This window comes from Engraulis encrasicolus, chromosome 23, assembly GCF_034702125.1.
Source record: "Engraulis encrasicolus isolate BLACKSEA-1 chromosome 23, IST_EnEncr_1.0, whole genome shotgun sequence".
NCBI lineage: Eukaryota > Metazoa > Chordata > Actinopteri > Clupeiformes > Engraulidae > Engraulis > Engraulis encrasicolus.
This window is the reverse complement of record NC_085879.1, coordinates 27,287,621-27,311,614: the sequence shown is the minus strand read 5'-3', so window position 1 is coordinate 27,311,614 and position 23,994 is coordinate 27,287,621. Positions and strand designations below refer to the sequence as shown.

The 23,994-nt window shown below is 41.8% G+C and overlaps 1 protein-coding gene across 2 annotated transcripts in view; it reads left to right on the top strand.

The window, feature by feature from the left end:
* Positions 1 to 23,994, top strand: part of lonrf4 (LON peptidase N-terminal domain and ring finger 4) — a 34,594-nt gene that overhangs the window by 5,725 nt on the left and 4,875 nt on the right. The window contains exons 3-10 of one of the 2 annotated variants that reach the window (XM_063190662.1): positions 5,045 to 5,167; positions 5,608 to 5,781; positions 9,682 to 9,811; positions 9,956 to 10,021; positions 10,874 to 10,949; positions 16,259 to 16,373; positions 19,555 to 19,676; positions 23,783 to 23,941. In XM_063190662.1, coding sequence (XP_063046732.1) covers positions 5,045 to 5,167; positions 5,608 to 5,781; positions 9,682 to 9,811; positions 9,956 to 10,021; positions 10,874 to 10,949; positions 16,259 to 16,373; positions 19,555 to 19,676; positions 23,783 to 23,941 — 965 coding nt within the window. The remainder of the gene's footprint in view (positions 1 to 5,044; positions 5,168 to 5,607; positions 5,782 to 9,681; positions 9,812 to 9,955; positions 10,022 to 10,873; positions 10,950 to 16,258; positions 16,374 to 19,554; positions 19,677 to 23,782; positions 23,942 to 23,994) is intronic. The other variant, XM_063190663.1, reaches the window with a different exon arrangement.

The following is a 23,994-nucleotide window of genomic DNA, read 5'->3' as shown; positions in this document are numbered from 1 at the left end:
CCGGATTTTTCACATGATCAAAAAACACCGTCGGTCCGGTATAGCCTACCCACGGCCCTGTCCGACGAGCCACACCCCCCTCTTGAAGAGAGATACAGAGGGTCTTGCTTATCAAGCTACCTGTCAGAAGATTGTATGCCAGATGCCACCAAGAATTGAAGTTCTTTGAAAATGCAAGCAGTCTGTCACCCTTGAGCTCCGTAGTTTTCTAGCGCTTGTGCGCCCACTCTTTTCCTCAGAAACCGCCAGTTCATGCAACGCATACAACAGCCTTGGAACAGCAAATCATGCCATTAACCTAATCAATACCTGTAGGCTACCAGCACGAAGTTTTGCACGAACAGACAACGTATGCGACAAAACAACAAGAAGAAACTCATTGCGCTCATTTCATTGTTTTGTTTTCATTAGGCCTACATTGTTTTTCCATGCTGTAAAACATGTTCTGAGAGATTTTAGACAGGACTGTCTTTGCACGCGCGCTGTTGTGAAAAGCAGATAGAACGCACCGTCCGATCCGTGTCTGTTATCCTGTTGACTGTCAGAATTTGGCCTTTAGAATTCCGGCCTTTAGAATTTCGGCTTGGCTTAAAATATGGGAATTTTCCCGGATTTTGGGAGCTCAAAGTTGACAGGTATGGTTACATTCGGTCCCTTGGCCAGATCTTGTTGAAAAGGCCTGTGTGATGGCCAGGCCATTGTTACAAATGTCGCTGTAACAGGATGGCAATGACCATGTCATAATGTACTGTATTAGTAAAGACGTGTGATATTGTATGTTTCATAGTAGTGTGTAGTATTATGGTAGTTTGGTCTTTTCACCAACGTTTAAAATCTCCCACTGGCAGGCATCTAAAAAATGCACCCGTATATGGATATAGGCTACACCTGGTCACATATAATATAATAAAACATTGCGCTATGATTGATAATACAATTGGCAAACCAGACTAAGTGAACCCATTTCATACAAGAGAGACATCAGTAACCATAGAATGTTCAACTAGGAGAACATTCCATTCTATTACAGTACTGTACATGTTGTGGTTGTTTCTATGCAAAGCCACTTACAAAAGACACAAACTTGCCTGTTGGCATACTTTCTTGTGATGACAATACGTTTAAAATTTGCCACACACAAATTGTCTGCTCCTTTCATACATAGTTGCATGTCATTGAACAGCAGCTGTAAATCTATTCAGAAAAGGTCACCTATTTAACCTGTCTGCTGTCACTTCTTGTTGACATTGCCCGCCCTCGGGTCATTTCTCGGGCAATTGACACATGAGCAGGTGGTGCCTACAGTGTCGGTGGAAGGCAGTGTCTTGCTTGCTTGTTACATGTAATGGATTGAAGTGTTTCTCTCTCTCTGTCTCTGTCTCTGTCTCTGTCTCTCTCTCTCTCTCTCTCTCTCTCTCTGCACATACACTCACACGCAAGCACGCGCACAAACACACACACACATAGAAACACAAACACAAACACACACACATAGAAAACACATGCCACTACTTTTCTCGTTTTTTACATTTACACCACATTTATAAACTCACTCTCCAACTCACTCACTTGGTCTTTCTGTCCGTCTGTCTGTCTGTCTGTCTGTCTGTCTGTCTGTCTGTCTGTCTGTCTCTCTCTCTCTCTCTCTCTCTCTCTCTCTTTCTCTCTCTCTCTCTCTTTTGGCTGACTTGTGTTTTATGTCTTCAGTTATTCAAAGGGAAGTGTTTCAGGCCATATGACATAACTCCTGTATTTTAGTCAGTTGATGCTTAAAGGGGCACAATGTCTCAAAATCTACACAGTCATGAAAAACTGCTGTTAAAATAAATCTCGCTGCGAGACTGTTTTTCATCACGGAATTCCAGCAGTTGATACAAATCTGAATACAGTATGTAAAGTGATTTTTCGTATGAGAGGTGTTTTCCACGACACTCGTAGCAGACCGTTCTCACAAAAGTTACATTTGGGGTTTTCTGACAGTGGACCGTGAAGGAGTCATCGTTCACTTACTAGTGACTCAAATAAGCATCGTCTTACTCGGGACTGTGATGATTAATTAAACTTTTAATCCTACATAGAGCCCCTTTAAAGGTGCACTGTGTAGGATTGTTACCAGAGTAGATATTACAACTATGCTGCTCATCACAACTGTGCAGCCTATTACCAAATTTGATCTTTTCATGAATATTTACTAACTAGTAAACTAATATGTTTTATAGTATGACCAAAGCACAGTAAGTTTTGCAGCTAAAAAAATACCCATTTCTGGACATTCAAAATGGCGGACACGGAGAAGATCCACCTTTTCATGTATGAAAAGTGCAGCTTTTCCCGTCATAATGAACACTTGAAATTTGATGGTGGTGTCTGTATTCATGAAAAAGGCAACATGAGCTGCATGAATCCTGCAAATGAACTCCTAAAAATATTATTACACAGTGCAGCTTTAAGGGAGATTTTGTACTTGGCTTAGGTTCTGTATGGTCTTAAGGTAGCACTGTGGGGTTATCCAATGTCACGTAACTTAAGGCAGCGTTTCAAAAGCAGTTACAGAACTGCCACATAACATTCATCATCATCCCGTGTTACATATTCCCCCAACTTGACCCCAGGGAGTTTCCTCGTGAAGCTCAGCGTTGTGCGCGGGGAAGCCGACAGGAGAAAAAAAGGGTGAGGTGTCCCAGGCCTAGGGAGATGGGGTTGGGCACAGAAATGGGCCCTCATTGCATTGCATGTGTTAATTGGGGTGTGTGGGGGTGGGGCTTTCAGATGGTTTTTTTTGTCCCAGGCCTGGCCAAAGCTGTCAGCGGCCCTGGTTATGAGGAAGTACATACATGTACAGTAACTCATAACTTACTAACACACACACACACGTGTTGACACACACACACACACACACATTGGTGCACACACATGCTCGCACACACATGCTCGCACGCATACACACATACAAACACCAATCATTAATCATCTCGCCTGACACACGTGTTGTCATGCACACACGCATGCACGCACACACACACACACACACACACACACACACACACACACACACACACACACACACACACACACACACACACACACACACACACACACACACACACACACACACACACACACACACACACACTGTTACATATGTTGCTCGACCTGGTATCACCCTCCCTGCCTGGTTAATCCTCAAACCATGTGTGGTGCAATAACATGGCAGAGAATATATAAGACACTAGTGCTGTGTTGCATGTACTGTGGCCCCAAGCAGATAGCATTTGCATTAGCTCACCGCGGTGAGACGATACGATGAGATGCGATTAGACTTTGTCAGCTTTCACTGAAAATCATTTTGCGTCCCTTAGCAACACTCGCTTAACCCATTTTAGCCTAAGCCCTTTTGGGGGAAAGATGCCCTCTCCCTATTAAAACCTAAATATCTCAGCCTCCAAAACACATAAAAACATGAAATAAGTTGCATTTAAAAGCTAGAACGGTCATTTTGCACTAGAATGTGTTCATTCAGCTCTAACATACCCATATTTTTAATGAAACAGCTCAAATCTCAAGACCCGTAATGCAGCGTATATGTTGCTCCAGGACACAATGGGTTAAGACAGGACATACACATAACATCACATCACAAGACTGTTGCACAACTGACAAGAGCAGAGGACACAGGCTTATATCCAGACATGCATGCATACATACATTACATACAACCCACATAACTTCAAGATCTTACCAACATGGAGTGATAACGCTATGCAGTCTTACGACTGATTTAACAAAAAAATCGATTGATGTGTGAGAGCATGGGTAAGTCTGTTGCAGTTGAAGCGGGGAACTCTGAAATGCCTACTTAAGGGTAATGGCTGGTATTATTCAGACTATGTAGTTCTAGGTCTGTGGAGACGGACAGCCCAGCCATGGGTCTTGTTGCCGACCACCGCGAGTGTTTTCAGGAGTCCGTTCAAAATTGATAGGAGTAGGTCCCCTTCTTTTCCTTGCGACCACGTTTTTAATCTGGCAATGCGATACATAAAGCAATCCCACTGCAAGAGGTCTCATTGTCCACTGACAGGCTCTCACCCCACTGCGTCCGACCGTGACCATCAACCCCCAGTGTCTGCCACAACCTGGGCTTATATGGGCAGTCTCAGCCCAAAAACCAATGCTGTTCCTCACCTGAGTGAAATGTGTCATATGGTCGTGTCCTGTATAATCTAAGTGCACTGACCTTTCCCTGACCTCTCCCATGGTGACACACACACACACACACACACACACACACACACACACACACACACACACACACACACACACACACACACACACACATACACACGCACACACAAACACACACATACACACACACACACACACACACACACACACAAACACACACACACACACACACACACACACACACACACACACACACACACACACACACACACACACACACACACACACACACACAACAAACACAACACGCACACAAACATGCTGATTCTATTTTACGCTTACATTCACACATAATCTTTTACACACAAATAATCATACATGTTGTGCCTCAACCCAAGAACTCATGTAACCGCCCATGTGATGAAGAATGTACTCTCCCTCTCTCTGGCTAAATTCAATTCAGTTAAAAGTTATTGGCATGGCGAATAGGTAACTGAATTGCAAAAAGGCATAGCGCTTTGAGTTGAGCATTTATCCCTTCTCTCTCTCTCTCTCTCTCTCTCTCTCTCTCTCTCTCTCTATCTGGTAGTGGGCCAGTTTTCTTTTGGTAGAGGGATGTATTTAATGCATTTGGTAGGATGGGTTGGGGTGGGGTGGTTGTGTGGGGGGATGGGTGTTGGACATGTTGCAGATTTTTGGACAATGACTAGTTCAATAAGGGGAATAAAGTCTCTCTCTCTCTCTCTCTCTCTCTCTCTCTCTCTCTCTCTCTCTCTCTCTCTCTCTCTCTCTCTCTCTCTCTCTCTCTCTCTCTCTCTCTCTGTCTCTTTCTCTCCCCCCCCCCCTCTCCTAATGTTCACAGGGCTTCTTTCGTAAAGGGAATGCTCTGCTGGAGATGGGCCGTCAGACAGAAGCGCTGCTCCAGTTCCACCACTGCCTGAGGCAGCAGGCCGACTTCGCCCCTGCCAAGGCCAGCATCAAGAAGGTCAGGATTGCAGGATGCAGCAGTATTGAATCAGTGGCACTTAACACTTCACTTGACGCTGGCGTCTTTATGTATGCCATACATACTGTACATATAACAAGATTTTATTTTCTCTTACTTTAACACTGCTATATGACACTGTCATGTAAAACGTATGGTACTGGCATCAAGCAAAGTGTTACAGAATCAATTGTAATGACAGCTATTAAATCAGAATCCTGATTTGTGCCCGCGTTCTGTCTGCACGCAGGCATGTATGTGTGTGTCTGCGCGCGGGCATGTGTGTGCGTGCATGTGTGCGTGGCCTGGCGTGCATGTGTGCGTGCCGTGAATTAAATGTCTGCATGCATGCATGTGTTCCTGTTCATGATCATTTGTATATGCTTCATTGCATGTATGTCTGTGTTCATTACATGATGTGTGTGTGTGTGTATGTGCAGATCTTGGAGGCCGAGGGCATGTCGGTCCCCGACGAGGTGCCGGAGATCCTGCAGTTGGTGTCTGACTTCCTGCAGCAGCCGTGCCCCATCACCAGCTCCGTGGATTCCCAGCAGGGGGACCGCAAGAGGCGCGCATCCGAGGACGGGGACAGGGGACGCGGGGACCTCACACGGGTAAGTGGACCGCCCCTAGTACTACACTTTTCTTTACAGTAAGAAAAAAACAAAAAACAAAATGCAGTGTTGTTTCAACACTATGCTGAGAGTATATGGTCCCGTTTACTTTGACTGTTTAATTCAACTGTTTGAGTGTTGAATGAATACAGTACAGTGAAGCCATATATAGATTTTAGTGCCCTTACGATTCCATTCGGAAGGTAACGATGCGATTCAAATTGATGCAGTCCGTTTCTACATGATGCTATGGTGCATTGCAATGCATTACATTTCTGCTCCGGAAATGACCACAGAAGTAATTGAAACTTTATAAAATATGCCACATTGATTGTGGCCTTTGCTGAATTGATAATTGAATTGTCCTGCCTCGCATTGCGATGCATTGCTGAATCGATTTGTGTTGACACCACTAACGGATATGCTCTAATTCAGTGTTGAATTTAGCTCACCAAGTGTTAATACAACGCTCTGAGCTGATACTAATATAGTCACAGATGAGTGTTGAATTAACACTGCAATTTTTACTTTGTTGTGATTGCAGCCCTTCCACAGCAGTGGTGTTACATGAATGGATCATATTGAACTGTGGGAGTTATGCACATTTGCTTTTTGTGTTTAGGACATAAATGTGTATTGCTTTGATGATGTTGTCTGTCTTGACATGGCAGCCGATTTCTTTGTTCCAGCAACCATCAGAAAAGCAGTGACTTGACTTTGAGGCATAGTTTATGTCCTATGCTGTTGTCTCCTGTCAACTATGTCCTTATACCTTGGACATGAATGTCTTCCTTATTATTTTCCGTCTATTTCCACATGATGGAACGCTAGAAAGCTTATATGTGTAGACTTAGAATGTGTATTCCGGAAGTTGACACTCTACTAAGGTTTATGAACTGGTGAATTCATGTAGTTACTGATTTGACCGTCTTACACTCTTTTATTTTCCATTTCTACATCCCAGTCAAAAAGAGAACAAGTGCAAAAAGTAGAAATGGCCATGCACAGTAGATGTGTTGTGTTGTAATTGTGTCACAAACTGTGTCACAGTGCTGTTTTTGCCTGCAGATACCTGTAACAGCATGCCGCGTCTGCCATGGCCTGGTTACTGTATTTTAGTGGTGTTAATATTCAGGGTCAAGTTAAAGGGTTATCTCACCCTGAACTTGCTGGTTTGGACATCAAGGTAGTATGTGAACTGTAGATATGGTCTGAAAGGGTCATTCTAAGGACTCACCAGGGGCAGAGCTAGGAGGGCAAGCAGGGTTTTTGCCCTGGGGCCCAGGGCCCTCCTGTATTGGTGTTGGAGGCCCTATCGTAACCTTAGGAGGTTGTATGGGGGCGTCTTGCCCTGGGGCCTTGTGTGCAATTGTTCCGCCACTGGGACTCACCTAAGAGTCTGTGTATTGTCTTGACTCAAGCAGTTCTAAATCTTATTGCTCTCTGTATTAGTGACTTATAAGACGTGTGTTAAATAAAAACAAGGGTCTACTAGGACCGTATTACAATTACATCAATGATAAAGGACATATTGCTAATAGATAATTTGTGAATACACTTAACAAATAGTTGAGTTTGCTTGACACGTCTTCTCAGTTACCTATACAGACTGTTAGGGATTTGCACCATATTTTACACTTCAAATCAATTGAACATCTCATGGTGTCTGATTTGTTCCAAAGTACTCTCAAAGTCTTGATTGACACTGCATTTGTACTATGTATAAGTTCCAAACATGACCCTTAAATTAAAGTTTTACCCCTATAGATCTTACGAAAGTGCATCTCACCTGGGCCCACGTGGGAGTCAAAGGTCTGTTTGGAAACGGCCCATCTGCGTTCTCTTTTTTTCTCACCCGCCAAAGTCGGGGAGAGGGAAACGCACTGTCACGCCACCTCAGACTCTTATCTTGAGAGGAATGGCATAAAAACATGCCATAAAACCAAAGTCATGGCCAGTGTCAAATACCTGGAAAGCTTGGTCCAGGAAGACAGATACTGAGGCACTCAAGGTTGCAATTTTTAAAAAAAACTTTTTTTATTTGGCTACAATGCCAAATAAAAAAACTAAAAATATTGCAAACTTGAGTGCCTCAGCATCTGTCTTCCTGGACCAAGTTTGAGAGCCCCTACACTGATGAGCACCAAGGAAAAAAGGTGAAGACCCAGAAGCACTCCAATTACCTGCTAGTGTTTGATACCTGGAAAGCTTGACATGAATGCATGGATGATTCGACTGTGTTTAGCTTGTTAATCATTACAAACAGTCACAAGGATTCCCGTCTGATATTCCTACTATATTTAGCAGTACTTCAATCTGCAATCTCAGCATTGTCTAATAGTGCTATTATGAAAGCACATCAGGATTGTTGATATCACACAGTCGTGGCCGAAGGCCACTGGTGGGCCTTGGTGATAAGCAATTATATCCTCAAGCAACTAAGCAAGTATATCCTCAATTTGTACAGTACAATTTTAATTATCACTGTAAAATCAAACACTTGTGCGGTCCGGTTCTCGATTCTGATTGGCTGATAGCCGTGGTAAATCGGGCATAAACCCACACCTTCCAACTGACAATTCTTTGCGCATCTAAGTCAGACCCAACGCATCTACGTTGCTAATGAGAATATGTTGCAGTTGGGGTAGGGAGTCTGCAAGAAGAGCACATCTGCTGAAAAAACTAGATAAATTAAATAAAGCAAGCCAACTGAACAATTTTCAAGTATTTTCGATCTTAAGTTGATATGACAGGAGCCTCCTTTTGACCAATGGAATTTTTGTGTATCGAATTGTGATGATGGATCTAATAGGCTGAATACATTTTTCACATTTACAAATGTGCCATGGCACTCTTGACATTTGAGAATGACTGTCATACAGTATAAAGTGGATACTACAGTGTCACATTGCATTTTCTTTGGAATAGGGATACCTTTGCTGGTAAGGCGCAAAAGGAGATTTTACTCAGGGTTGCGTAAAAAAATGTTGTACTAATTCAAAACTTGAGAGTCGATTTAACACTTAAATAATAATATATTAATAATATAATATATTATATAACAATATTATAATAATTATAATAAAGCGTTGGGCTATTGGACTGGTCCTTAAAGGGCAACTCCTGTCAATTTCAATGTGCTGTTGTATTGCTCACGCTACCCTTGACTTTTCAGTAGCCGGTGACGCCGCAGTTTTTGGCTCAGCCCTTTCCGAGATATGAGCTATTCTAATGGGGGCAACTTTTGTTTACATTTCAAAAAAAACATTTTTATTTATTCCCAAAAACATCCAAAAGGTTGTGCAACATCAGCAGACAGCTAGCAAACAGCGATACCTTTTGGGGAAATATTTGGAGTAGGCCTATGTTCATTTTAAAAAAAATGTATTTATGTACAAAAAATGTACAATTTAGAGAAGCTGACTGTTGGCTTTCAGTGTAGCAAACAATGAAACCGGAAACAGGAAGTTGCCCACGCTCCATACTACTTCCATAAATGAAAATTGTGGCTGGAGGTGGTAAACTGACTATGGCACCATAGCACCATCCACACACATTGCGTACCAGGTACTGTTGTATGGTCCATACCCAGGTTTGAACAGGACTAATTTAAATCTCACTTCCTCCTCCTCTTCCTCCTCTTCCACTCTCACTCCTCCTCCTCCTTAAACCTCACTTCCTCTTCATTCTCTTCCTCTTCCCTCTCCTCCTCTTCCTCCTCCTCTCCCTTCTTAAACCTCTCTTCCTCCTCCTCCTTCTTAAACCTCACTTCCTCTTCCCTCACTTCCTATTCACTCTCTTCCTCCTCCTCTTCCCTCTCTTCCTCTTCCTCTTCCCTTTCTTCCTCTTTCTCTTCCCTCTCTTCCTCTTCCTCTTCCTCTTCCCCTGTGCTGTTTCCAGGCTGCGGCCAGTGCTAAGCTGGACTCCAGTACTGAGTGCTGCCTCAGCCTGTGTCAGGCCGTGTCCTTCCTCCCCACGGCAGAGGATGACGAGGAACCCATGATGACGAAGGAGGAGAGGCACAGCAGAGGTGAGACGCTCATTTCTGTCATTCATTCATTCATTCATTCATTCATTCATTCATTCATTCATCCATCCATTCATTTATTCATCCATTCATTTATTCATATTTCATTCATTCATGTTTTGTGTTGGGTTTGGGATGTGGTTTAAGGTGGAGATTGTGCACATCCCAGGAAAAGGTGCAAGACAAAGGATGACTGTAGTTTCGGAGAGAGAGGTCCGCACACTTTAAAATCTTTTTTGTTTGCTTTTATTATTTCATGGCTGGATTACGTTTCGACTTAAACGGTCTTCATCAGATTGGGTTTGGGATGTGGCCTCCACAGCACTCGTTAATTTACAGACATTGGAACACTGCTTCACTACACAGAATACTCAAATAGATGTTAGCTCCCTACACTGTATGTTCAACATACTCTCTAGAAATTAATATTGTACATTTTATGTTGATTCAGTCGACAATAGGCATAGGCATATACTAAACGGGCATATACACCAAACATGATATAAAAGAACGACAATGCACAGGTGGAACATAAAGTAGGGCACAATAGACTACAGTGGGACATGAAGTGTACCTAATTCTGCAATGCAATGCTGCATTCACAGCAGTAACATAAGCGCCTTGGGCATCATCCCTTGTTACATATTCCATCAACTTGATCCCAGAATGTTCCCTAGAGCAGTGTGAGGTTATGAGGGAGTTCATAAGTCTTGGTAACACACAGTAACATTGAAATGATGTAATGCATGCAAGTAACACATCGTGGCAGCACCCTATTACCTGAGCTTAGTATAAGCAGTGAAGGGCAACCTGGATTCCAAAGCTGCAATCCATTGCCACACATTTGAAATGACCTGGCTTTACCTGTCCCAATTAAACTAGGTGCTTGCCTGGTTGAATGCTCACCTGGTTGAATTGGACAGGTAAAACCAGGTCATTTGGAATATATAGCACTGCATTGTAGTCTCTGACTGCTCCATGTTGCTCATCACTGCAGCAGAGGTAGCACTGTGCTATGCTGTGGTCAAATGCTTGTGTCTCATCGTCTGATGATGTCTCCTGCAGCCTCCTGTAGTGTGGACAGACAGTCGTCTCTAGGAGTCCTCACCGTCTCCGACTTCGAGTGTCCTCTGTGCATCAGGTGAGTGCGTGGGTGGTGAGGGGAGTACCATGTGGTGCATGTGTGTGGGTGGGCTCCTCCTGCTACCCACCTTATTAGCCTCACGTAAATGCCACATTCCCCAATGGTGGGAGATGGGATATTTCTGACCTCCTACTCGTTGAAATGCTTTGGAATGCCTGTTGAAGTGGAATGTTCATGTCGCGAGCTGGGGCCAAATCGAAGTACCCCGACTTTGAAATTGTGACGTCAACACAGAAACGGCAATGCACAGTGACAGGAATAGTTAATGTTTGACTTGTTGGTTGGAACACATTCAAGTGGAGGGTAGCTGCCTCCTGGTTGCATATTGGGAAGCTCCCACTGTTGGGGAATGCGGCACTATAAGGGAGTTGCCATTACTATTTGGGTAGCAGTATTATTTGTAGTAGTGCTACATCCTACAGAAGGGCTAGTATGGGCAGCCTGACTGGAACTAGCAGATTCGGAAGTGCTGTGGGAGCACAACAAACGTTATTTAACCGGATCACACCGCACTCTCGATTAAAAGGTGCCAGACATAAACAAAAGCTGTGCAAAATAGAAAGAAAAATGTCTGCACACTTAAATCCTCGTTGTGTTCTTTTTAATCAGCTTAAAAGAACACAACGAGGATTTAAGTGTGCAGACATTTTTCTTTTTATTTAGCATGACAGACGTTGAAATGGTTGGGGTTTAAGATATCTTTTGGCTTATTTGGCCTTTATTTACGACAGGACAGTGAAGAGTGACGGGAAGTGAATGTGTAGAGAGAGATGGGGTAGGGTTGGGAAATAACCCAGGGCAGATTCGAACCAGGGTGCCCCTGCATGCAAGCCCAAATGTAGGGGGGCTTAGTGCACTACGCCACACCCACACACACCCCCTCTTGTGTGTCACACTGAATACGCACCACTGTGATGCTGTTGCATGGAGCGACAGGAACGATAGACAAAAAGTATTTTGTATTTTGGGGCAAAAATAATGCTTTTACGGTTAGGGATGTAAAAGAGTTTGAAGTGCGCACACATCTTAAAAACAATTGTTATGGGTCGCAGATACAAAAGAGAAAAAGAAGAAACATCTGCACATAATGAAGGGTCCCTTGCTGTGATTTATTTGATGAAAAATCATTATGTTTCAACCTCACACAAAGTCTTCGTCAGGTGTCTAGACTTAGACCTCCTGTCTAATCTTTGGCCAGTAGCATTCTCTAAGTTACTATATTAAGCTGGGAGGACAAAGGATTATGTACTCCATACAGAGAAGAATGCTGTACGTGGGCAGCCATGGCTCAGTGGTTAGAGTGCTGGCCTTAAAGGGACACTGTGTGAGATTTTTAGTTATTTATTTCCAGAATTCATGCTGCCCATTCACTAATGTTACCTTTTTCATGAATACTGACCACCACCATCAAATTCTAAATATTCATTATGACTGGAAAAATTGCACTTTTCATACATGAAAAGGGGGATCTTCTCCATGGTCCGCCATTTTTAATTTCCAAAAATAGACATTTTTAGCTGCAAAAATGACTGTACTTGGATCTTACTAGAAAATATTTGTTTATTACTTAGTAAACTTTCATGTAAAGATCAAATTTGGCAATAGGCAGCCCAGCCCAATGAGCAGCATAGTTGCAGTACCTTTTTTTGACCATATCCTGCACAGTGTACCTTTAACCCTCTAGCTACCATAACGGCCGTGAACGTCCGGCTGGATCTGTACCAGAACGGCCGCGGCCGGCCGGAATATTTTCATATGAAAATACAGCTGAACGGCCGTCATCATGCAGTTTTTCCAGCTTTCAAACACTTTAGTTCAATATTACAGACCCTCCTCGATATAATGTCAGTATAAAAACTATATGTTTATATTATATTATTTTTCAGTATTTTAGATTTTATTACGAGATGCGCCGCTTTATGCGATTTGGCAATCTGCCATCAATTCAAATGACGGCCGTCCGAGATTGGATGGCTACAAACACAACCATTCTGTTTCTACAACCAATATACACTAAATATGAAAACTTCCAACCCTCTTCGATCTATTTTCATGGTCAACAGCACATGTGTATGACTATTTAGGCTATTTTTAGATCATGTTGTTTTATTAGGCTTATGAGATGGTGTTCAACTGTGATGAGTTCTGCCATGGTCCTAAATAGCAAACACAACTGTCCAGCCGATGTCTACACGCTACATATTAAAAATGTAAACTGTCTTCGGTGTGTTTTCAGAGTCAAACCATATGTTGGTATCCAACTATCTTAGTTTCCTGGAACAACTTACAGCGACAGCTCTGCGTAACAGGCGCGTCGTGAAGGAAGCGCAGCATGGAACAATTGGCTACTCATTTTGCGTGTCAGCTTTGGCGAAGCAGTCAAGGACTGTTACTACTCCACGTTGTCCTTCATAAAAATGTGCGCGAAGACGTTGTTGAATGCTAACTTGCAATAATAGCCTACCAACGTGGTGTTTGTAGCACTTCAATTCCGGTCAAAGTCGGTGATGCCTGGCGCGTCTTACCTGTGCCAAATTGGGAGGGGAAACTTCCTAGAGCTCCATTCATGTCCTGTCTGCTATCGCGGACACTTCTACGGTTATCCTTACACGTCTTTGGCATGGTTTAGTTCAAACATTATTAGCTAGTGTAGTCCATTACAGTTATACCGCTTGAAACCGCTTGAAAACAGGACTTTTGGGTGAACGACATTTGTTGTCGTCACATGATCATTGTTCAACTTTGACCCTGGATGGATGGATGGATAGACGGAAGGATAGATAGATAGATGGATAGAGAGATCGATAGATAGATAGATAGGCCTAAATATATAGATATATAGATAGATAGGCCTAGATAATATCGGATTTTATCACATTTTTATCATTTAATCCACATCAAAGGCACTCTATGGGAATACTGAACAATTAATTATCCATAAATGATATACCATTTGAAAGTGTGTTTTCTCTACTTCAATATGAAAGTAACTTGTAATTGACACTTTTCATTTCTTTTCAAGTTATTTGACATTATTTAGAATATGACCAAAATGTCAATTTTTCCTTAGAATTCCTGGTAGGATTCCGGCCTATTCAAAAAAAATTCTGGTAGCTAGAGGGTTAAAGTGATATTGTCCCATTTTTGGAAATAAGCTTATTTTACACCTCTCCTTGAGTTATATGATTGGGTTTTACCTTTCTTGTGTACTTTCAACCGTTCTCTGAGTATGGCAGTGCAAATTTCACCTCGAAGCTAGCAGTTAACATTGAGTCCTATGAGACAAGCTGTAGCTCAGAGAAGGGTTGAAAGTACGGTACAGGAGAAAGGTAAAACTCAAGAATTTAACTCAAGGGGGGTGTAATATGAGCTTATTTCTATAAATGGTACAGTATCACTTAAAGATCAGAGGGTTGCAGGTTCAAATTCCACTCTTACCAGCACCATCATCCATGGCTGCAGTGCCCTTGAGCAAGGCCTAATCCCACATTGCTCCAGGGCCTGTAACCAATACCCTGAACCCTAATAAGTTAAAGTCGCTTTAGATACAAGTGTCAGCTAAGTGTAATGTAAAGGAAAGTAATGAGTGCAGGTGTGGGGTTGTTAATTTGACACAGAGACAGAAGGAAACAGTTGTGTGTGTGTGTGTGTGTGTGTGTGTGTGTGTGTGTGTGTGTGTGTGAGTGTGAGTGTGTGTGTGTGTGTGTGTGTGTGTGTGTGTGTGTGTGTGTGTGTGTGTGTGTGTGTGTGTGTGTGTGTGTGTGTGTGTGTGTGTGTGTGTGTGTGTGTGCATGGATGTGCATGCATGCGTGCGTGCAAGTGTGACAGCACCACGGGAGGCGTGTTATCACAAGCTCAGTGTCAGTGATTCGGCCCATTCTGCGTCGTCAGTGATGCGTGTGCAACTGGATACATTAGAGCCTGTGTGTACAGAGTCCCTTGTTGTGCTAACACAAGCCATCTGTCTGCCTGCTTTGCCCTGGCTGGCTTGGCTTGGCCTGCCTGCTCAACATTCCAGCGCTCTTGTTTCACGTTCCATATCTGTTTTCTTTTACACCAGGGGTGGGGAACCTTTTTCATTCGAAGGGCCACTTCAAATTGCTCAAAGGGCCATAAAAGTCCTCCAAGGGCCGTACTATGAACACAAACCAGGATTTCTTCCTGCACTTAAGGCCTATATTGACACCTTTACAAAAGTCCCCACCTTCTCAAGGTCCAATGAATATAGCTGAATTGTATTGCAAATGTAATTTCTAAGATTGCTTTACAACATAAGACATATTTCATATGAAGCTGCATAACATCAAAATTATCTCAGAGGCCGGATAAAACGGCTTCAATATCCACAAATGGCACTCGAGACATAGGTTCCCCACCCCTGTTGTACACAGTAAAGAAAATTGGGTGTTAATATAACGTAATAATCTTATTATGGAGTAATCTTATATAACTCAAGATAGAGTATTTAGAACACCATGGACAGTCAAATAACTCTAACAATAAAGTACAAAATAGCAAGCAGCAAGGAGCCGTAACTCTACAATTACCTACCCAGTTTTCTCATGGTGCCACCAGTTTTCAAAAATATTTCACATTCCAGTGTTGATATTTACAAAATATTTGAAAATGTGTCACCGGCCATTTTTGCGTTGGACCAAATGCTAACTGAAACTGAGCTGATTGAACTGAGTTGATTGATTTCAACTCTGCTGCAGGGGTCGCCACAACCCTATTCACTTGCTGAAAATGCTTAACTACATCATAACAACATTGCCATGACAATACAGAGAGTCAGTGCTGCGCTAAGGGGTTAATGCTCACCGTACCTCCAGTGGCACGCTGTAATAGACATTGAAGAGTTAACTACCATATTGCTACAATACTATGACATAACACAGGGCCTTTAGTAATGCACCATGACTTGGTCATTTCCATTCTGGTAACAGCAAATTTTAAATGCTGTGTCTTAGCCCATTGACGCCTTAGGCACCTGCAAAAAAGGGTGCTGAATGCCTGGACCCTTTTTAAGAAAAGCTGCCCTCAGCCTAAATATCTCAGCCTCTGAAGCACATAAAAACATTCAATAAGAAGGCATTTAAATGATAAGACTCTCATCTTTCATTAGAATGTGTTAATTCATCTCAAACAAAGATTTTTAATGAAATTGTGTCAAATCTCATGAGCCTAAATGTTGCGTAATGCAGCTCCAGGCGCCAGGACCAATGTTGCGCAACGCAACATCAAGCATCAATGGGTTAACAGGTTAAGTTAAGTAACATTGTATTTTTTGGTCTGTGTTTGCTAAGGCTGTTCTACGAGCCGGTGACGACACCCTGTGGACACACCTTCTGCAAGAACTGCATCGAGAGAAGCCTGGACCACAACCTGAGATGCCCTCTCTGCAAACAGCCGCTGCAAGAGGTAATGTGATTAAAAAACAATCACCACATCACCACAACAACCTCTGTCCCCTGTTTTCAAGAGCTGGATTCAATACAGAAGCAAACAAACTACAATAAAACTCATGGAGCTTGAAGGTTGTACTCATAAGACTACCCTATAGAAACACATCCAGAAAGATCTCCATGCTGCCATTAAGCATGTTAACAGCAATAACTATGATTAAAGAACAATCACCACACAACAACTTATTTTTCCTGTTTACTGTGTTAAAGTGCTGGATTCAATAGAGAAACAAATAAAAGAAATTATGAAACTATCAAAACCTGTATTTATACAACTATACTGTAGAGACTTATTCAGAGATGCCTGTCATGCCACCCTAAAGCGTAATTAGTGCTTTGATAGGAACCTGGACCACAACCCTGTCTGCAAAAATCCACTTCAAGAGGCAACCACCCAAGCAATGAGATTAAATAAGCACACAATACCCTCAAGGCTTCTCTGACTTTATGCTGGCAATTAGATTAAAACAATCGCCATAACAACACTTGTCCCCTCTTTCCAAGCGCTGCTTTCAATAAAGAGACGAAACATAAGGAATTATAACAACTACTTATCCTTATTGTTGTAATTGTACTTTATGTCCAAACGCAAGACAAATTACTTCTGGGGCAATAGAAGGTTTCATTCATTCATGTATTCAAGAGGTAACTGCTCTGGCAATTATATTAACCCTATCGCGCCGGATGCATCATATATGTCTCATCAAATTCAAAGCCCTCTCCACGCTGACACACAAAAAAATCGATCTGAAAAACATCCTGCGCGTCATTTCCAAACGTCCTGCAGTACACGGAAACCGCCACAAGAGAGCAGCGGTCGACAACAAGTTGACCACAGCTCGGCGAAAAACAGGAAAATGGGGTAGAAGCGGTTTCCCTGACCGACGCTGAGATTTCGTCAAATTGCATAAGGTTTGTGTACAAATTTCCAAAATATAACTCTACATCCTTTAATTTGAACACTTGCTTTGTGCAATTAAGCAAGGAAGAGTTTATATTTTTACACCGTGTTGCAGAGAGATCGTGCTAAAACTGATGAGACATATAAGCACCATCCGGCGGTGGCAGGAAGTCAGCCATCAATGCATTTGCTCCATAGGGAAACTTACAAAGCATACCACGACGATCGTTTAACAAAACACACAAGTTGTTTTACTTCGAGACAAAGATATTGCCTTAAGAAACAGGTTTTACTTGCAATTTTGAAAATGCAATGCAAAATGTTGAAATTATGATCTCGTAAAAAATGCATTGAAGTGAATGGAGAAATGGTCCAATTGTAGTAATGGACCCATATATTCAAATTACACATCAAAAATGAATAATGATCTATATTACACTCATAAATAGGTTGTTGAGCATTCGATCAGCTATGTTTTTACATAGATTTTAAAAAATTACCCAACCAGGCTGTGGGAAATGTAAAATATGGTCCTGCTAAAACAAGGATAGGCTTTAAAAAATGGCAGGATCTCACTAAATATTTAAAGATAATCCTCAAATTAAATTGTCTGACAACTTTTTTAAATTAATAAAAAAGTTGTAAATGCATTAAAAGTCATTTTTCAATGGTCATGAAATTGGAATTTTCATTCATTAAAAGCCTGATGCATCATATATGATGCATTAAATATCTCAGCGACCTTAACAAAATTTTGAATTTTTTTTTTTACATTTCTTATAAGGGACCAATATTGAAGCAAATTCCAAAAAATTAGAATTTTCTCTCATTGCTTTCATGGTTCAGGTATCACAGGGTTAAAAACAATAAAGCTTGAAGCTTGTATTGATAAGAGCATAGAATCCTAAACTTGAATGGTTGTATGCCATAATAAATAGCTGAATTGAGTGGACCCTGCCACAAGTCACTGCAAGGGGTAACAACCTCGTTAATTAAATTTAAAATCCTTCATCACATCACCGCAACACCTATTCCCTTTTCACAAGTGCTAGATTCAGTATAGAAACAAAACAAAATAAATGAGCAAATATGAACCGTGAAGCTTTTATTTGCAAAGCTATAGTTCAAGAAGATGCTTTTGCAAACCTCTGTGGTTGGGCAGGTGCATAGGATATTATCCCAGTAGGGTTGTCATTCAAGTGTAAAGAAATCCTGCACACTGTCCATTCCACCAACAAACTTTAACGTTTCGGTGATTCTTCAGGTAGAAGAAGATGGTCAGATGATCGAAACGTTGTATTAAAGTTTGTTGGTGGAATGGACAGTGTGCAGGATTTCTTTACACTTGAATTTACAAAGCTATAGACACTTATTCCGAGATGGCCCATGTGCTATCATAAAGCGTCATTAGTGCGGAGGAGCCTGGGGGCGTATTCCAGAAACATCCTAACTTGAGAATCTTATCTTATCTGTCTAGTTTACCGTGGCAACGGCACTAAAGGACCACATTTAGGAAAAGCCTATTACAGACCAATGTTTCCTAACTTGGTTTGCGCATCCTATCTAAAACAAATTCTCTCCACTTTTCTCTCTCTCCATCTTATCTTTTGACTTCAGATAGGAAGTTTTCTGTAATACGCCCCTTGGACCACAACCTTAGATGCCCCATCTTTGCTAACAGCCACTGTATAGACATAGCCCTGAAAATGAGATAACGACACAATCATCAGGGCCTGAGTCCACACAAAACCACCTCAGAGAAGATTTGTTTTGACTGTGCGTATGGGAATGTGTGGAACGTGTGAAAATTCTTGACATTACGCACTGTCCTTCAACAGACCAAACATGTTAAAAGTGTGAGAGGGCAGAGATAGACAGCTATTATGAGTTACCCACAATGGACTAGAAGCTACATTTAAAATTCTGCTGTGTATTTGTCTTTAAAGGTCGGGTATGCAGGATTGTGGCCAGATAAGGCATTACAACTATGCTGCTTACTGCGACTGTACTGCCCATTACGAAATTCCCCTTCATAGTTTCATAAATGTTAACGAAGTCATAAACGTGTAGTACCAGTACCGTACTTCCTAATTTTGTATCTTCTTTCTACTGTGTGTGTGTCTGTGTATGTGTGTGTGTACGTGTGTGTACGTGTGTGTACGTGTGTGTGTGTGTGTGTGTGTGTCTGTGTCTGTGTCTGTGTCTGTGTACGTGTGTGTGCGCGTTCTCTGTGCAGTACCTGAAGAACAGGAAGTACAACCCCACGGTGCTGCTGCAGGACATCATGTCCCGCCTCTTCCCCTCCCAGCTGGCCGAGCGCAAGCAGGTGCACGACACTGAGATGGCCGAGCTCTCCAAGTGAGTCACTGACGACGGACGGTCACCGTGGTAACTGGCACTTTGGGTCATGCTGTGTTAGGTTTTCGTGTTTTGTGTTACATTGCTGATTCCACATTTAGAGAGTTGAATTGAACGGCCTCCTAGTGTTGGGTCTGCTCTCGAAGTGTTGAATTACTCGCTAAATGTACTTATTTGGTGATGATAATGGTGGTGGTGGTAGTTTGGGGGCGTTGTGTGTCTCAGAGCGATAAAAGTGTTCAATTAACACCTGCCACTCATTTGCTGTCCATGCTGCAGCAGTATACAGTAGAGTATTATTCAGTCCTTAAAGCTCAATGTTTTTTTATAAGATATTTTAAATCTTAAAAAGTTACTATAATTTCCCACAATTAGCTGTTACAACTGGCCAATGAACAACCTCAATTGTTGGACATATAACTAGCAGTGTTAATTTTGACAGGAATTTTTAATTTAGTTTTAGTTTTAGTCTCTTGACGAAAATTTAATTTTAGTTTTAGTCACAATTTAGTCATTCAAATCATTTTTGTTTTAGTCTAATTTTAGTCGACTAAAATTCATACAATTTTAGTCGACGAAATCTAAAATAATTTTAGTCAACTAAAATATTACATTAATTTCCTCTTGTCTACACTTCTCTATAAAATTGTCCAACTAAAATACCATTTGGGGAAATCAATGATTAAAATGACATATTGTAGGCTAATAATAAAATATTGTCAAAAACTGCCAGAGCTTCTTAAGGTCAGATTAGACTTCAGCAACTGCGAGCGTGAAAAGTCGCGTGGGAGTGGCCACGAACCAATTTTGTATTCATGCATCTGCGAGCTCTGCGAGGTCCGAGGTCTCGTTGCCAGCCACATTTGAAATTGCGCGATTAGGCTACTTTCACTACATTGTAAGCACTGCGGTCATTATTAAGCAATGTTGCCGGTTAACTAGGTATTTTCACACAAATTGCAAAGGCAATGCACTGGTATAATTATTTGACATACCCAGTCTGTTTTCACGAGCAGAACATGCAAACATGTAAAGACAGTTGATTCTGCCGATGTGTGTTTACATTCGGTGGAGGAACGGTAGTAAAACCGCAGGCATTGTGCCACGAGTGTTCAACTGATGCATTGTTTGTTACTTAGCTTAGCTTCGTGTATTTACACACATTTACACACAAGGCATTAATAAAGTTTTTAACAGAATACAGCTCTGCTCTCGCAAACTACTGGCATTGCGCTGCCACAAGAACAGAACAAGGAAGTAGCGAGACGACCAATCATAGTGCCTTTTTGTCTGCATACTCCGCGTCCGTCCGACGGATAGTTAGAATTTTTTCGAGGCGCTAGACGACGGGCGCAGAGCCTCTGAGAGGGGGGCGTGGACTCGCATAGACAGAAAACGGACGGACGCAGATTCTATGCGAGCGAAGCATAAATCTAGCTTAAGCCAGTGCGTCCAATGTGTAAAAAAAAGCATGGCCGTGACACTCATAAATCTCTGTCGATATTTTAGAATGACTTCGGGGAAAATGGCACTGCACGTTATGAAAAAATACTTGTGGGGTATAGTACCAGTGGGCCTAATCAAGAACGTTGCGGGGTAGCCTACTGTATGCATGTGTTACAAAGGCACGGCACCTGTTGGAAGACCTCTCTCTCTCTCTCTCTCTCTCTCTCTCTCTCTCTCTCGTGCGCCTATTGCAAACTGTGGCATATTATTTGCTTGATGCAAGGTTTTGATGGCAAACGCGCTCTCGTTGACATGGTTGTGACCATGCCCATGGTTGCATGCATTCTCAAGGCGTTATTGCAATAACCGCAAACTGTTCCCCAATAACGCATGTGAAAGCGTGGAAGGTTCACTTCCTATTTCAGTGTCCTTGACTGAAACAAGTCGCAAAACTCCACACTTCCGAATCCTTTGCGATTGGCACTTAAGTGATTCTTATCAGAAGGCTTGTGCCTACGCATAGACCCTGAAATTAGGCTACAAACATTAGCGAACATCGAAAAAAGATCAGACAACGACCGTCGGGTAGCAGGTTCATGAAGGGAGTGGAGAAGTTCCGCAAAAATGCATCGTTAGAAAAAGATGTTTGCTATGTGCGACAGCACCACCACTATTTCATGACAGCATAAACTTCTTCGTCATGGATAAATGGGCAACATTTTTTTCCAGCCAGGATTGCACTGAAGAGTAGGCTACTGCTGCTACTGCGTCACCGACGCTGCCTGTCACTGTGCCTGCTGCGTGTGTGTGTGAGTGAGGGAGGGGAGAAGGGAGGAGACGCGGAGCAGATGAGGGTCGCGACCTGCGAAATAGCAGGCAATTCTTTTCCAATGTTTCAGTGACATATTAACAAAAATGCTTCCTATTGGTTTTCGTCTCCGGTGGTATTGTAGTCACATTTTTATTTTTTTGACGAAAATATAAATCAATATCGTTATATTTTTCGTACAAACGCGTGCTGTTTTTTTCGTCATCATTTTATTGTCGTCAGGGGAAAATCAATCGTTAACGATAATTATGACGAAAATATTTCGTCACGAAATTAACACTGATAACTACTAACCCCAACTCCGATGAAGTTGGGACGTTTGGTAAACAGTGAATAAAATCAAAATGCTATCATTTTCAAAACATTCAATCTATTCATTAGATGGAGAATAGTGAAAAGACAACATATTAAGTGTTAAAACCGAGAAAAAATATTGTTTTGGGGGACATAAGTACTCATTTCTAATTTGATAAATCCAACACGTCTCAAAAGAGTTGGGACGGGGATCAGTGAAATTTAGTAAACATCCAAATAAGATAAAACAACAAAGAAGAACATTTCAAAATGAATTGTACTGACGGACAATATAGGTGTCCAGGTATAAGATCATCACAGAGAGGCTGAGTCACTCAGAATTAAAGATGCAAAGGGAATAATTACCATAGTTATTACATACATTTTTGAATTCCCTTTGATTTACCACGATTGAGTGTATATAAGACATATTTTTGTTAATAAAATCATTGTATAGGTTCATGACATCATGAAATATATATTGGCTGTAGTCTCACTCTAATTCCTGGAGTGCTAGAGCTATTGAAAATTGACCATATTAAGAATGCTTAATGCATGAAAATGACACAGGGGTTTAACATTCTCCTAAGCACCTGAGCTCACTTGAAATAGACCCAGAAGACATGGGAAATTGTCCTTTGCTTACAGAAGTCAGCAGAAGTTGTAGAAGTCCATTCTTTTTGACAATAATAGAGCATTGCACATCCTGTGCTACAGTGAAAATGGACCATCCAACTTGTGTTAGTGCTAGCTTCAAAAGTCAGCCTCCATGATGGCATGCGGATGCAGTAGTGCATTGGTTAAGATGTTCTCACTCATCTGTAGAGTTAAATACAGTGCTGAATGGTATAAATGGGTTTTAAACAGCATGAAAAGCCACTCATGCATTATATTTTGAAGGGAGATCTTCGATTACTGCCACATAGTAAGGTCAAATTGCATTCTCTACTATGTTTTAACAGTTTGGCTCCATCATAAGGACCAGCATGTGATAAAAATGGTGGGTTTTTGGTCAAGACCTGTCACACTGTAAGCACTACAGAAAGGAAAACATTGCAAAACATGACAAGGAATACACCCACCATTTAAGCTGGTGAAATCATGTCCAAGATAGGAATTAACACTGTTTTTTTATATAAAATCATCTCATCGGTTAATGTATTTAACTGTTAAGTGTTGTCTTTTGTTTTGTTTTTAGTCTTCCTCGACATTTGCTGCCATTTATTGTCCCCGTCCCAACTCTTTTGAGACGTGTTGGATTTCTCAAATTAGAAATGAGTACATATGTCCCCCAAAACAATATTTTTTCTCGGTTTTAACACTTAATATGTTGTCTTTTCACTATTCTCCATCTAATGGATAGATTGAGTGTTTTGAAAATGATAGCATTTTGATTTTATTCACTGTTTACCAAACGTCCCAACTTCATCGGAGTTGGGGTTTGTAGAACATTTTTGTCCTATGTTTCAAGTTGGTGTGTTGCTGTGTTTCTCTAAAACTCCACCCCTTCCGTCCTTCCTTCCTTGTAACACCTCAGCTTGACCACCAGTGTGCCCATCTTCGTGTGCACGGTGGCATACCCGGGCATCCCGTGCCCGCTGCACGTCTTCGAGCCGCGCTACCGCCTCATGATGCGGCGCTGCATGGAGACGGGCACCAAGAAGTTTGGCATGTGCTGCTACGAGCCTGGCAAAGGGTACGTACGAAGAAACAGACACACCGCTGAAACACGCTGGCAGCAGACACAAA